General features: G+C 42.5%; 1 protein-coding gene across 2 annotated transcripts in view; it reads left to right on the top strand.

Moving 5' to 3' along the window:
- Positions 1–15,250, top strand: part of ITGA4 (integrin subunit alpha 4) — a 177,367-nt gene that overhangs the window by 137,023 nt on the left and 25,094 nt on the right. For both annotated transcript variants that reach the window (XM_040439486.1, XM_040439485.1), the window contains exon 17: positions 4,544–4,620. In XM_040439486.1, coding sequence (XP_040295420.1) covers positions 4,544–4,620 — 77 coding nt within the window. The remainder of the gene's footprint in view (positions 1–4,543; positions 4,621–15,250) is intronic.

Below are 15,250 nucleotides of genomic sequence, written 5' to 3'. Positions count from 1 at the left end.
CTTGAACATGACAATGAGTTCACTGTACTAAAATGGCCCCCACAGTCACCAGATCTCAACCCAATAGAGCATCTTTGGGATGTGGTGGAATGGGAGCTTCGTGCCCTGGATGTGCATCCCTCAAATCTCCATCAATTGCAAGATGCTATCCTATCAATATGGGCCAACATTTCTGAAGAATGCTATCAGCATATCAGCTATCAGCACCTTGTTGAATCAATGCCACATAAAATTAAGGCAGTTCTGAAGGCAAAAGGGGGTCCAACACCGTATTAGTATGGTGTTCCTAATAATTCTTTTGGTGAGTGTATATTTTAGCATCTATTTCTGAAAAAGTTTGTGACAGGATTTGAACTCACAGCTTCTGCATCAGAGCCCAGAACTTTAACCACTACACTATATAGCTGCATAGCCAGTCACAAAAAAAATATATATATATATATGAGACTTCTACTGTATAGGTCTTAGCAGAAGTACAGTACAGTCAGTAGAAGTCTCATATTTTATTTTTAAAAAAATGTAAAGTACCTGGCTATGCAGCTATTGTAGCTGAGTGGTTAAGTGCCTTGCTTCTAATACAGAAGGTTGTAAGTTTGATTCCTGGCAGAAAATTTTCTGAAATACAGGCTAAATTAGATTTAAATACACTGTGGTGTCCCCAAGCACTGACTCTATTTATGGACATAGCTATATATGGAGTCAAAGCAGGGACTCCTAAGCCTAAGATGTTCCATGCACTCAGGCAATCGCTGACTTCAGCAGTGACCTTTATACAGCTGAGGCCATTGATTAGCTGCATGTTAAAGGGGTTTTCCGGGTTCAGAGCTGAACCCGGACATACCCTTATTTTCACACAGGCGCCCCCCCCTGAGGCTAGCATCGGAGCTTCTCATGCTCTGATGTGCTCCCGTGCCCTGCTCTAGATCGCGCAAGACACAGGTTCTTTTGTTTATCATAACACACTGCCGGGCGGAAACTTCCGACCGGCAGTGTGTTCGGTGACGTCACCGGCTCTGATGGGCGGGCTTTAGCACTGCCCTAGCCATTTTACTGACTAGAGCAGCGCTAAATCCCGCCCATCAGTGTCGGTGACGTCACCGGGGTTCCTGGCAGCCCCATGGAGAGCCCCGGTACGTCACCGGATCTCCAAAAAATGCCTTTGCCCTGCACGATTTAGCGCAGGGCAAAGGAGAGCATTGGAGCATGAACTGCTCCGATGCTCAAGTCAGAGGGGCTGCCGGGGGGAAAATGGAGGGATGTCCAGGTTCAGCTCTGAACCCGGATAACCCCTTTAACCTGTGTGCATAGTACATCATCTCTAGAGCCAAGAAGATGGCATCACCAGCAGGGAGGAGCACAGCGCAGGAAGAAGCTGGGGAGAAAAGGGGTGAGTATTGATTCTTTTTCTATTTTACACTGTACGGGGCTTCCTGAATTTTTATTTAACTTAGACAACCCCTTTAAAGGGCATCTGTCAGCAGATTTGTAACAGGGGCGTTGCCATCACACCTAGTGCCCTCTGCACTTTGATTAACAGGGCCAGGTGTGATGTTTACAATGTGCAGAGGGGGCATGGCATATGCAGAGAGAGCAAAGCCTCTAGGTGTAATGTCAACACCCCCATTGCTCCTAGATGCTCATTTGCATATATTGAAACATAATTTTTCTCAGTTATGCGGACACATATGAACATGGGACCAACACAGATGCCTTCAGCTGCCAAGTGCTCATGTAACAGGTCAGCCAGTTTCATAGGTACAAATCTGCTGACAGATGCCCTTTAATATTCTATTGCATTTGCTATAAAAGTATCTTCTATTAATTTCTATACCTGACAGTTCTCTCATTTTCAGAATCTTCTATAGTCATCATTAATGCTGTCAAGTCATGTTTTTTATGATGTGAAAGGCTCATAATGCGTAAAATAAGCACACTACTGCCAGTACAAGACCACTGTATTTGTCAAAAATATGTCCTGTAATCTGTAAGAGGGTTTTATGAAGTGGCATACACCATGGATGGCAGATGGCACTTTTGCTGTTGCTTAATTAATAACATTGGACTTGCATGAAAAACACCATGTAGGCTTCAAATTGCTATCTATTGACAGTAGGGCGCTCAGAAAATGCTCCAAAATGAGTTAATTTACTGATATTTTTTTCCATCACTATATTATGATCAATTCTGGTAACGTGTAATACATGTATAATATACACGTAGTGGCACATGCATTCTGATTTATAGACACCTGGCTTTACTTATACTGTATGAGTGGCCGGTATGTAGCCTCCTGAAAACAGATGGTTCAGTATCACTGGTGACAGATTCAATTTAAATCTCCCAGGAAACAGCGATTTGCCAATCCAAGTGTAATTGTTTAGTGCTGGGTGAGTGTTGTAATGGCTAGACCAACCTATAAGGAAAACTCAAATTGGGTATACAAGATACACTGGGGTCTAGTATAATATACTGAACCAACCAACAAGAAAAAAACAATAACCCCATAGAAAATGAGACAACACACATATAAAATATATATGTAGTTTATTAAGATACAATACAATTAATATAGCACAAAGGCACAAGGTAAAGGACGGTGGGACGTCCCGTGTAGTTGGACCGTAAACAGCCACCCTCACATATACCCGACTAACAAGGGAAAAGTGTCATGAACACTAGGTGAAAAACCGCATAGGGATGGGAGAACTGTAGATTCCAGACGAAGCCTTTCTCGGCGAAACGCGCGTTGCGGTGCAGCTCTCGTCATACACTTTGGGTCCCCTCATATCATGGGTAACTTATGTTTTGTTTCATGCATGGCTAGTTTGTCATTTTAAGTTACTGTTTGCACATGGCACTCTTGCCTCGCCCTAACCTAGTGACGCACTTGGCTGTCGGTATTCACGTGATGGCCACTTATGTTACCAGTGGTGGGCAAGTCTGCTATGTGTGACCCTATTTATTTTCTACATGTATGCAACACATATATATTTACATGTCACTTTGGGCGAATCTCCAGTTCTCCCATCCCTATGCGGTTTTTCACCCAGTGTTCATGACACTTTTCCCTTGTTAGTCGGGTATATGTGAGGGTGGCTATTTACGGTCCCGCTACACGGGGCGTCCCACCGTCCTTTACCTTTTGCCTTTGTGTTATATTAATTGTATTGTATCTTAATAAACTACATATATATTTTATATGTGTGTTCTCTCATTTTTTATGGGGTTATTGGTTTTTTCTTGTTAGTCGGTTGAGTGTTGTAACGGCTGTCATTTTTTTAAGTCATTGTGAAATTCTAAAATGTAGATTTTATTCATTCATAAGTTGGAGTGTTTGATAGACTATTGTCCTAAGTTATTCTTATTCTATTCATGCAATACCACATCATTACAAGTCAATAGTCAGAAAATATTTGGGTTTGTCCATATATAGATGGTAACACGAAATACATGTATAATATACAAGTAGTGCCATATGCATTCTAATGTGCAAATGCCTGGCTTTACTTACACTGTATGAGTGGCCGGTACTTATACTGTATGAGTGGCCGGTACTTACACTGTATGAGTGGCCGTTACTTACACTGTATGAGTGGCCGTTACTTACACTGTATGAGTGGCCGTTACTTACACTGTATGAGTGGCCGGTACTTACACTGTATGAGTGGCCGGTACTTACACTGTATGAGTGGCCGGTACTTACACTGTATGAGTGGCCGGTACTTACACTGTATGAGTGGCCGGTACTTACACTGTATGAGTGGCCGGTACTTACACTGTATGAGTGGCCGGTACTTACACTGTATGAGTGGCCGGTACATACACTGTATGAGTGGCCGGTACTTATACTGTATGAGTGACATGTTTTTTCCTATTTTTCCTGGTGCCTATAGGGCACCTGTCAGTAAATTTGTACCTATGAAACTGGCTGACCTGTTACATGTGCATGTAACAGTTGAAGGCATCTGTGTTGGTCAGCAGGTCAGCCAGTTTCATAGGTACAAATCTGCTGACAGATGCCCTTTATGATTAGTGACTGTCTAGACTGTCTGTCTTTATGATCTGAGGCCTGTCTATGACACTCCCGCTCTTCAGTCATGTGGGTCTCCTTCCTAATTTGTCAAGTCTGTTTAAATGAAAAATTGTCTTTGTGGTTAGTAACCAATCAGAGCCCAGCTTTTCTTTCTAAGCGTTGATGAAATGAAAGCTGCCCTTTTGATTGGTTGTTCTGGCAACAAAGATTCATCTTTTAGACAGTTTTAATAAATCAACGCTGGTAAAAGCTAGCGGCCAGTATATCCGGCCATAGACACTAGACTGTTACCGCTAGATCCAGCCATGTTTGTGTCCGAATTCTTCATGACCTCCCCCTCCATACCAAGAATAAATCAGATGTTATTGTTTCCCCCATATTATTCTTTATAGATATCCTCCTATGTCTATAGTTGTCTGCTATACAATACATTTCATGGTACACACAAGGGAAGGCCTCGAGATGATTTGCATTGCTCAGTAAATATATAATGTATGTATCTTTTGTCAGGTGTCATTTGCAAGGTACTGTGCCTTGGCAAACTGCTCTGCGGATTTACAGATCTCAGGAAAAGTTTCCTTCCCGCGGTGAGTAGAAACAATATTATACCTTTTGCTTTTTTCCCATTGATAGTTCAATGGAATGTACAGTCTGGAAAAATACAGATAGTCCCTATGTCTAACCCTATGTACAATATCTGTAAACTACATATATGGCAATATTTAAAGATAAAAAGTGAGGGGTGTCTGACAGTCACTTATTCCTCTGTCTCATCTAAAATAAACATCTATGTGCCAGTCTAGGCGGACATGTTTCCTTTCCATTCCTGATAATGTTTTAGTAGCGCCCCCCAAAGAAACTGCAAGGCTCATGAAAATAGAAACATTTATTGCAATGTCTACCCTTCATCCTGTCATAATAGATGGTTAAAAAAGACTTCTATCTAGTGCCCTAAGGGGCATTTTTTTTTCTGCCCTCTACGTTTTCCCTAAAGTGTTAGCATATATGAACAAAGATTGAAAAGGGAGAGGGTTTATGGTCTGTCTGTGACGAGAGAGGTGGCCAAGAACCCAATGTTCACTCTGTTGGAGCTCAGAAGAACCTGAGTGCAGATGGGAGATTCTTCCAGAAGACCAACCATCACTGCAGCACTCCACCAATCTGGGTCTCTCCTCAATAAAAGACACATGAAAGCCTGTCTGGAGTTATATATATAGACCTCAATGTTAAGCCTCCAGTCTGGAGGAAACCAGGCTCCTCACATGTCCAAAACCCTTCCTACAGTGAAGCTTGGTGGTGGCAGCATCATGCTATAGGGGTGTTTTTCAGCGGCCGGGACAGGGAGACTGGTCATAGTTGAGGAAAAGTTGAATGGAGCAAAGGTAGAGAGATATTCTTATTGAAAACCTGATCCAGAGTGCTCTGGACCTCAGACTGGGCCAAACGTTCCCCTTCCAACAAGACAGGGACCCTATGCACACATCTAAGATTTCTTACATTGTAAGAATGGTTTCACACAAAGTTGTTTTGGAGAATGTTTTAAGGCAGTGTTTCATGCAATGTTTTGGCCAAAGCCAGGAGTGGATTCAAAGGGGATGGAAAATACAGGGTGGCCCACAAAAAAGTAGCCCGCCTCCTAGCAATAGTATGACAAGGTGAACGAGAAAGTGTATTGTTTTTTTTATTTTTATTACTCATAAGTTACAAAAAATGCTGAAAGTGTTCCCAGTTCAGGTGACAGAGTAGATAATGTGATATTTTTATAGAGCAGGTCGTAACGACGCGGCGATACCTAATATGTCCTATTTTTTTATTTTATTTTTTTAGATTTGCACAATAAAAAAGTTTTTAAAAAAATCATGTTTTTGTATTTCCATTTTCTGAAAGCCATATATATATTTTTTTTTGGGTGATTCTCTTAGGTAGGGTCTTATTTTTTGCTGGAAGAGATGATGGGTTGATTGGTACCATTTTGGGGCCCATATGAATTTTGATCGCTTGGTATTGCACTTTTTGTGATGTAAGGTGATGAAAAATTGCTTTTTTGGCACATTGTATATTTTATTTTTTTACAGCGTTCACCAGATGGCTTGGATCTCATACAATTTTTATAGAGCAGTTGTTACAGACACAGTGATACCTAATATGTGCATTTTTGAAATTTTATTTTGCACATAAAAATATTTTTGAAACAAAATAATCATGTTTTAGTGTCTCCATTTTCTGAAAGCCATTTATTTTTTATTTTTGGGATGATTGTCTTATGTAGGGGCTAATTTTTTGCGGGATGAGATAACTGTTCGATTGGTACCATTTTGTTTTTTTTATGGCGTTCACCAGTTTACGACGGGTTAGAGCATGTGATATTTTTATAGAGCAGGTTGTAATGGACGTGGCAATACCTAATATGTCAGTTTTTTTTATATATTTTAATTTTTGAAATTTTATTTTGCACATAAAAATATTTTTTAACCAAAATACGGTAATCATGTTTTAGTGTCTCCATTTTCTGAGCCATATCTTTTTTCTTTTTTGGGCGATTGTCTAACGTAGGGGCTCATTTTTTGTGGGATGAAATGACGGTTTGATTGGTAATATTTTGGGGTACATACGACTCTTTTAATCACTTTTTATACCATTTTGTGGGAAGTGCGGTGGGCAAAATTGCAATTCCATCATAGTTTTTCTTTTTTTTCTATGGAGTTCACCGTGCGGTAAAAGTACATGATCCTTTTATAGATCAGGTCATAACGGATGCGGCGATACCAAACTTTTTTTGTGTTTTTTTTTTTTTACATTTTTAACCAATTATATGTGCGAATATAGTGAGAAGTTAGATTTTTTTTAACTTTTTTTTTATTCATTTTTTACTTTTTTGACTCAGATCCACTTGGTTCTGAGTCCAGTGGGTCTGATGCCTCTACAGTACACTGCTGTACATTGTATAGTTTACTGCAGTGTATTGTCATTCACAGTAAGCCTGATCAGGCTCAACTATACCATGGCAATCCGGTTGCCATGGTAACCACCGGGATTCTGCCACAGCAGCGCAGCGGCCCGATGTGGGAGGGAGCTACCTCCCTCGGTTTAGCCTTCAAACATCGGGCCACTGCCACATTAGAGCAGCGGCCCGATGGTTATCCCCTCCATGCAGCGGTCCCTGGTATGGAAGGGGTTAAATGGACAATATCGGTGCCAGCACGCATGTTGGCCATTTCAAGCAGAGTATCAGCTGTATGTTACAGCTAACACTCTGCCCCGTTGCCGCTATGCAAACCTTGACTTGAAGGGGGGGCGAGGGGGGCTTATTGCATCGCCGGCCCGCCGTCCTGAAGTGAGGGGTGGGGTGGGGGGGCTTGTTGCCTCGTTCGGCCATCCTGAAGGAAGGGGAGGTATGGGGGGGCTTGTTGCAGTGCCCGCCATCCTGAAGGGGAGGGGGGTGACGGCTTGTATGGAGGTGAGGATATCCATCCTACACGGTGGGGGAAGGGGGGGAGAGGGACGGCATCGGACCGCTGCCACAGCAGAGCAGCAGCCCGATGGTTAGCCCCTTCCATACAGCTGTCCCTAAGGACCATGGCATGGAAGGGGTTATGTCTGCAGTTTGTAGCAGACTGTCAGCTGTATGTTACAGCTGACAGCAGAGGTCACACTACATTTTTTCCAGAAGAGTAACAATTTTGAGGAGTATTTTTAACCGAGGAGGAGTACGAATTTTGCTGTATTTATAATGCATAGGCTCACATAACATTATGAGGCGGATATTTCTGCAGGGAAACCATTGCTAGTCTCCCATGCAGAAATAAATGCAGACAAAACATAAGACCACTGCTGCCATACACAGCGCCCACCTGACGCTGCCATACACAACACCCATCTGACGCTGCCATACACAGCGCCCATCTGACACTGTCATACACAGCGCCCACCTGACACTGCCATACACAGCGCCTACCTGACACTGCCATACACAGCGCCCACCTGACGCTGCCATACACAGCGCCTACCTGACACTGCCATACACAACGCCCACCTGACACTGCCATACACAGCGCCCACCTGACGCTGCCATACACAGCGCCTATCTGACGCTGTCATACACAGCGCCCACCTAACGCTGCCATACACAGCGCCCACCTGACGCTGCAATACACAGCGCCCACCTGATGCTGCCATACACAGCGCCCTCCTGACACTGCCATACACAACACCCATCTGACGCTGTCATACACAGCGCCCATCTGACACTGTCATACACAGCGCCCACCTGATGCTGCCATACACAGGGCCCACCTGACACTACTATATACATATTACATACACAGTTCTACCACATGCCCATTACACAGATAGTTTACTATATACACATTGCACACACAGCTCTGCTACATATCCATTGCACAGATAGAACTACTGTGTGCACATTACACACAGAAAACTCTACAATAGACTGGTTACACTGACATAGCTCTGCTTTATACACACCTTCCATACATAAAGTACCTCTGCATTCTCACCAGCACAGTCCTACACGGAGCCTTTGTTCTCCTAACTCCTCCCACACACATGGCTGATCACATGACTGTGACATCACCACAGGTCCTGTAACCACAATGTAGTCTGGAGCTGCTCCTAATGAGAGAGATGTCTGTGAGGGGCGGGGCTTCTCGGGAGAGGGCCGGGGCTTCAAGTGTGCCAGACCTGGGGGAGGGAGGAAGAGGGAGACAGCGTGCGTTCCAATGAGCACACATTCTCTTTAAACTCACTGAGAGCAGCATAGGAAGCACAGCAGGCTGTAGACCAAAAAACGAAAAAAAAGATAGATAAATAGAACCAATTAGAGAAATGATTTTCTCCACAAAATAAATTAATTAGTGTAAATATTTTTTATTTTTTTTACAAAGGTGTCCATATTCTTTAAGTTAAAAGGAATCTTGAACTGTATCCTATAGAAGAATATTTAATGCATTCAGTAAAGAACTGCAATTTGCATCACCTGCCTCAGTCTTGTTGTCACTGTCCACCTCCAAGGTCATACCTGAGGTGAATCATGCATGGTGGTGGTGGGGTTCTAATGCTGTACTACTAGCATAATGATGAGTGACACTGTACTTAGCTCTTCACAAAAATAGCTTTAACCTAGATTTGTATATTCTAGTGTGAAATTATCTAAATGCAGTTATAAATTGGATATATGGCTCACCAAGGTGTGGGCAAACATTCCTTCAAGTTGGTGAACATTCATACAGTATGTGACATCAATCACTTCTGAACGCTAGAAGTTCTCTATACCTCCCTATACAGCCTTATTCACAGCTCAACTGCCGCTTCTAACTGAAAGATCAAGATGGGTTCGGCCAGGCCTCCGTTGTTCACCTCCCTGAGTGTAGAGAATAAGCTTGTAAATCTGCTGTGCTACTTAGGTTAGCTAGGAATCATAGAGAACACCTTCATCATGTTGTTGTCACAGTTAATCTTACAAGAAGTCTGCGGAGGTGGATTGTAAGAAGGACTTTCCGTATAATAGGCAATGTATTAAAACTTTGTCTTGGCATCCAAAATGATTTGCCGTCTTATTATTCATTGCAGTCATATAACCGGAGCAATCTCCACTGATGATTATACTATTTTACTATTTTTAATCTTTTTTAAGTAGGTCACCACACATGTTTGGATGCTGGTGTCTTGCGAGGAATCTATGTGATTTTCTTTTATAGCACAAATAAAATTCTAAAGATATGAAAAGGGATGTCTGCTTTAGACAAATTCTGTTCAGACACCATCTTAGGACATATGGATCGTTTCAAGGGGGTATTTGCTTGTAAGACCCCCCTTTATGAGACAGTGTAGGCAGGGGCTGCTGCAAAGAGTATATCTTCTTCTGGTGGCCCGGGCTTATCCATACATTAAAAATGTCAGTAGAAATGACCACTCACTAGCTGCTTTTCTGTGGTCACCACTGATTAGAACTTCACCAGAGGCAGGGATTATCCAAACTGAACAGTCTCTTTACAGCTCTAGCAAGTGACAGCATAGCACTAGGGCAGTGATGGCTAACCTTGGCACTCCAGCTGTGGTGAAACTACGACTCCCAGCATACTCCATTTATTTCTATAGAGTTCTGAGAGCAGTAAAGCAAGGGGGGCATCTTGGGAGTTGTAGTTTTACCACAGCTGGAGTGCCAAGGTTAGCCATCACTGCACTAGGGTATGTCACCTGCTGATTGTGGAAGTCTGACCAGCAGGGATCTCCATTGATCATGGACACATAGGGGCATTTCCTCTGAAGAGTGTTGCCCCCATCCAAGTCCCGTTTAAAGAGGACATGTTGGCTTACCTGACAAGTTTGTTTTATCTGTCAGCTCACTTGACAAGTCTGCTTCATCTGTCGGCTCACCTGACATGTCATATCTTTTTTTTTTTTTATAATCTTTAATAGAGTAAAACATGTACAAACCATTTTTTTCTTTTTCATAGAAAATTGCAATTCTAAGTTATTATTACTTTACCTTCCCCATAACCATCCATTTCCCACCCCTCCCTACCCTTGTGATGCATCTCAGATCCCTCTATCACCCCAATGAAGGCAACAAAAAAGGAAAAGAAGGCTAAGGGAGAAAATAAGAAGAGTCATGGAGAGTTAAAACATAGAAGTAGAGGCGAGGAAGTTTAAAACCTTCAAGCCTCCCATATCTTAGTCCATTTTTCCTGACTGTTTCTTTGCCTATATAAAATATTTTCATAGTTTTTAACCCTATTAACCAAGTTTATCCATGTGTTCAGATTTGGAACATTTCGTGAGAACCAGGCTCGAGTGATCAAGAGTCTAACATAGAAACATAGAAACATAGAAACATAGAATGTGTCGGCAGATAAGAACCATTTGGCCCATCTAGTCTGCCCAATATACTGAGTACTATGGATAGCCCCTGGCCCTATCTTATATGAAGGATGGCCTAACCAAGAAGAGTATTCTATTTAAAATAATCTTTTTATATTTATGGCAATTTACCTTAGAAAGATCACTCAATATTCAACATGCAACCATAAATGTAATCGAGGGTCTCAATTTCTGAGTAACAAAGTTATTAATCACAGTCCAGTATTCTTTTAGTTCTGGGCAAGACCAAAGCATATGTAAGTGATCAGACCCAGATAAGTCACACCGTGGACACTTACACCTATCTCTTAACCCACATTTATGCAAAATATTAAATTTTACCAATACGTGATTAAAATTGTGAGATATTGAACTTAAATTCGCAAATATATTTCCCCATCCCTCTAATTGTATCTTTGGGCAATCAACTCCCCTTTGTCCTGGTGATTGTGTTTTAATAAATAGTGCCTTAAGTAATAATTTACACAGTTGTGCAATCTTAACCCTCTGATCTAAATTCCCTAAGAAATCATTTAAAGAAGTAGAAATATCTGTCTCCAAAAGTGATTTATTCTTTACACTACAAAGTGCCGAACGTAAAATTTCTAAACCAGGACAATTACCCATGTTTTTGTTGTAGGAATTACCCATAGTCTCCCTTTGTGCTAACACCGAGAACGGAAGTATCTCTCCATTCTTCACCACGTGTGTAACATGTAAAATATTTTTTCTTTGCCAAAACTGATCCCCAGCTATTTTATCTAAACCCTGTAGTTGGGAATGATGCCAAAGGGGAGTACACTGAAGAGATCCTTTTATTCCCAACCATCTTCTAATAGTGTCCCATGACTTGGATAGTAGCTTTTTAGCCTCTCTGTACTCCTATTGCACATTGGTCAATTGTCCAGATTCCAATAACTTTAATATGTTGTTATACAAAGATCTCCTCACCACAGTGGTACACAATACACTTTTCTCCCCAATCACAATATAACCATAACTGCCCGGCTATAAAGTGGACTTTGAAGTAGGGAAGAATCTCCCTGTTCTAACGGCTTATATATATATTCCAATTTAAGCCTTACCAGCTTTCTTCCCCACAACAAAGCATTTCTGATCCTCTCGATAAGTTTAAAAAACGTATCTTCTATCCATATGGGTGAATTCCTAAGGATATAGAGGAGTTGGGGTAGAATCACCATCTTCACCAAGGATACTCTGTCAGCTCTGGATAAAGGACGTTGGAGCCATATATTCCAATTTTTTAACTCAGTTTAATTAAAGGGGTTCTGCACTTTGCTTAAACTGATGATTTATCCTCTGGATAGATCATCAGCTTCTGATCGGCAGGGGTCCGACACCCGGGACCCCCGCCGAACAGCTGTTTGAGAAGGCAGCGGCGCTCCAGCAGCGCCGCGGCCTTCTCACTGTTTACCACTGGCCGAGTGACGTCACGACTTGTATCAACTTGCCTGGGCGGGGCTAAGCTCCATTCAAGGGAACGAGGCTTAGCCGCGCCCAGGCCAGTGATACTAGCCGTGACGTCACTGGGCCTGCGGTAAACAGTGAGAAGGCCGCGGCGCTGCGGGGGCACCTCTGGGGCGCCGCTGCCTTCTTAAACAGCTGATCGGCGGGGGTCCCGGGTGTCGGACCCACGCCGATCAGAAGCTGATGATCTATCCAGAGGATAGATCATCAGTTTAAACAAAGTGCAGAACCCCTTTAACAGTGGAATCAGATTAAGCTGTAGATAGTCTTCAATATTAGGGGATATAATCATGCCCAAATATTGAAAGGAATCAGAGACATTCGACATACTCAAAGTTTCCTCACTAGAGAGTACAAAAGTATCCACTGGCATAAGAGTGGTTTTTCACCAATTTATATCTAGGCCTGAGACCTTGCCAAAGACATGTCACATCTTAGCAAATAAGAGACATGCAGTTACACTAACAAAAAGACTAATAGCACGCAAGGTTGATGGGGCATTCCAATTGATTTCATCTCTAAATCATTTTCCATGATTTATCTATTACCTCATTATCTTTACATAGTGCCTTGCAAAAGTATTCAGCCCTCTAAAACGTTGCAAAAATCTGCTGACAAGTAATGTGGATGACTTTGAAAAACAAACAAACTGATTTTGCTAAAGAAATACAGTCAATCCGTTTTAGTGCCATTTATAATCCAAAGAAATCTGTTTACTTTTTTAGAGGGTTGAATACTATTGCAATTCATTGTAGCTTTCTGTTTAAAGAGGTTAATGTAAAAATGTTAATGTAAAAATGAAAATCAGACATCATATAGTACATGACAACCTCTTTCTAACAAAGCTAGAACCAGCCCTGTACCCAGGGCCGGTACAAGGCAGGGGCCGAAGGAGCGGGTGCCCTGGGCGCTACCATTTGCGGACAGGAGGGGGGCGCAGGTGAAGTGCCAGCCACGGCCCCCCCTACATCATGCTGTGCCCCCCCATGTGCCCCCCCAACTAAAATGACCCCCCCCCCCCCAAGTGAGCAGCCGCCGCCGGGCACAGGGAGATGAGCGCTTCCATTGCGCTCATCTCCATTGTAAACTGTCTGTGCCAGCGGAGGTGCAGGGGAGGGAGAGGCGTGTCCCTTCCCTTTCCTCTGATAGGCTGCAGGCAGGCACCGAAGTGGAGGAGAGGCCCCGCCCCCTAATTACTCCTGTTTACCTTTCTAAAGCTAAAGGACCTTTGATGATGTCATCACAGGTCCTGTAAGGGAACTGCACAGTGTAAAGTGTAGTTCCCAGGTTAGAACAGTGCATCTGCCAGGACCTGTGATGACATCATCTTCAACATCACAGGTCCTGCAGAATCTAGCAAAGGAACTGCACCAAAAATGGTGTAGTTCCTAGGTTTCAAAGGTACATCTGCCAGGACCTGTGATGACATCATCACAGGTCCTTCAACCCCTAACAGCAAGTATTAAAAGTTCACAAGCAGCTCTGTATTGATCCATACAGACTGGAATGGAGAGGTAAGAGGAGGTCCTCCACTTTTCATCATTTACCCCCCCCCCCCTCCATGCCCTGTTTTTACTCATTGCTCACTCATGTATACTACTTCAGACAGTTACCACTACCTCATGTACCTCACAGTGACTAGAATGCATAACTGACCACATATTTCTATAAACACTGCATCTACAGTATTATACCTTCTATGTGTCACATCAATACACTGCTCTGTATATATATATATATATATATATATATATATATACACACACATACATGCACACACACTGCATATATTACACAGTATTATACATGCAATATGTACAGATATATAGTATATACCGCAGTGCACTGATATGTGAGGTATGAGGTATAATAGATGCTGTGTGTACAGATATCAGTACACTTCTGTATATACTATATATGTGAGGTACGAGGTATAATAGATGCAGTGTGTACAGATATATAGTATATACAGCAGTGTACTGATATGTGAGGTACGAGGTGTCAATACACTGCTGTATTTACTATATACCGGTACACACTGCATCTATTATACCTCGTACCTCACATATTACACTACTGTATATACTGTATACACTGCATATATTATACCCCGTACCTCACATATCAGTACACTGCTGTATATACTATATACCTGTACACACTGCATCTATTATACCCTGTACCTCACATATCAGAACACTAGGGAATATACTATATACCTGTACACACTGCATCTATTATACCGCGTACCTCACATAACTGTACACTGCTGTATATAATATACATCTGCATCTATTATACCTCTTTTGTGTGCCAGGGCTGTTTTGTAATCCCATTCCGGCCCTGATGGCATAAATTATAAAACGCAGCAGCAAGAATAGTTCATGGAACAAAGGGAGGGGCTATAAAAGGGGAATGGGGGCCCAATTTAGATTCCTGCTATGGGGCCCAGTGATTTTTATGTACGCCCCTGGCTGCAGGCACTAGGCCGGCAGCCTATCAGAGGCCGGCGCAATGACGTCATCGTGCCGCCTGAGCCTTACATTACAGCGTGGGACACAGGAAGAGGCTGCATCGCATCGCTGACACTTAGGTAAGTATAAGTGTTTTTTTTTTGTTTTTTTTTACAATAGTGTTACTGGCACATTGGGGGGGCTTATTACAAAACTGGCACATGATGATGGGGGGGACTTTATACTGGCACATGATGATGGGGGGGAACTTTATAGTGTCTGTGACTTTCAAAGTCCCACAGTCCTTTGTTCTATTGCTTTAAGTATATTCTTGTTTTGAAACAACATTGATTCTTTCTTAAAAACGGGGGGGGGGGGGGGGGGGGGCGCAGTTTGC

Source organism: Bufo bufo, chromosome 7 (genome assembly GCF_905171765.1).
Source record: "Bufo bufo chromosome 7, aBufBuf1.1, whole genome shotgun sequence".
Classification (NCBI taxonomy): domain Eukaryota; kingdom Metazoa; phylum Chordata; class Amphibia; order Anura; family Bufonidae; genus Bufo; species Bufo bufo.
The sequence above is the reverse complement of the archived record's forward strand: the minus strand, read 5'-3'. Positions and strand labels throughout refer to the sequence as shown.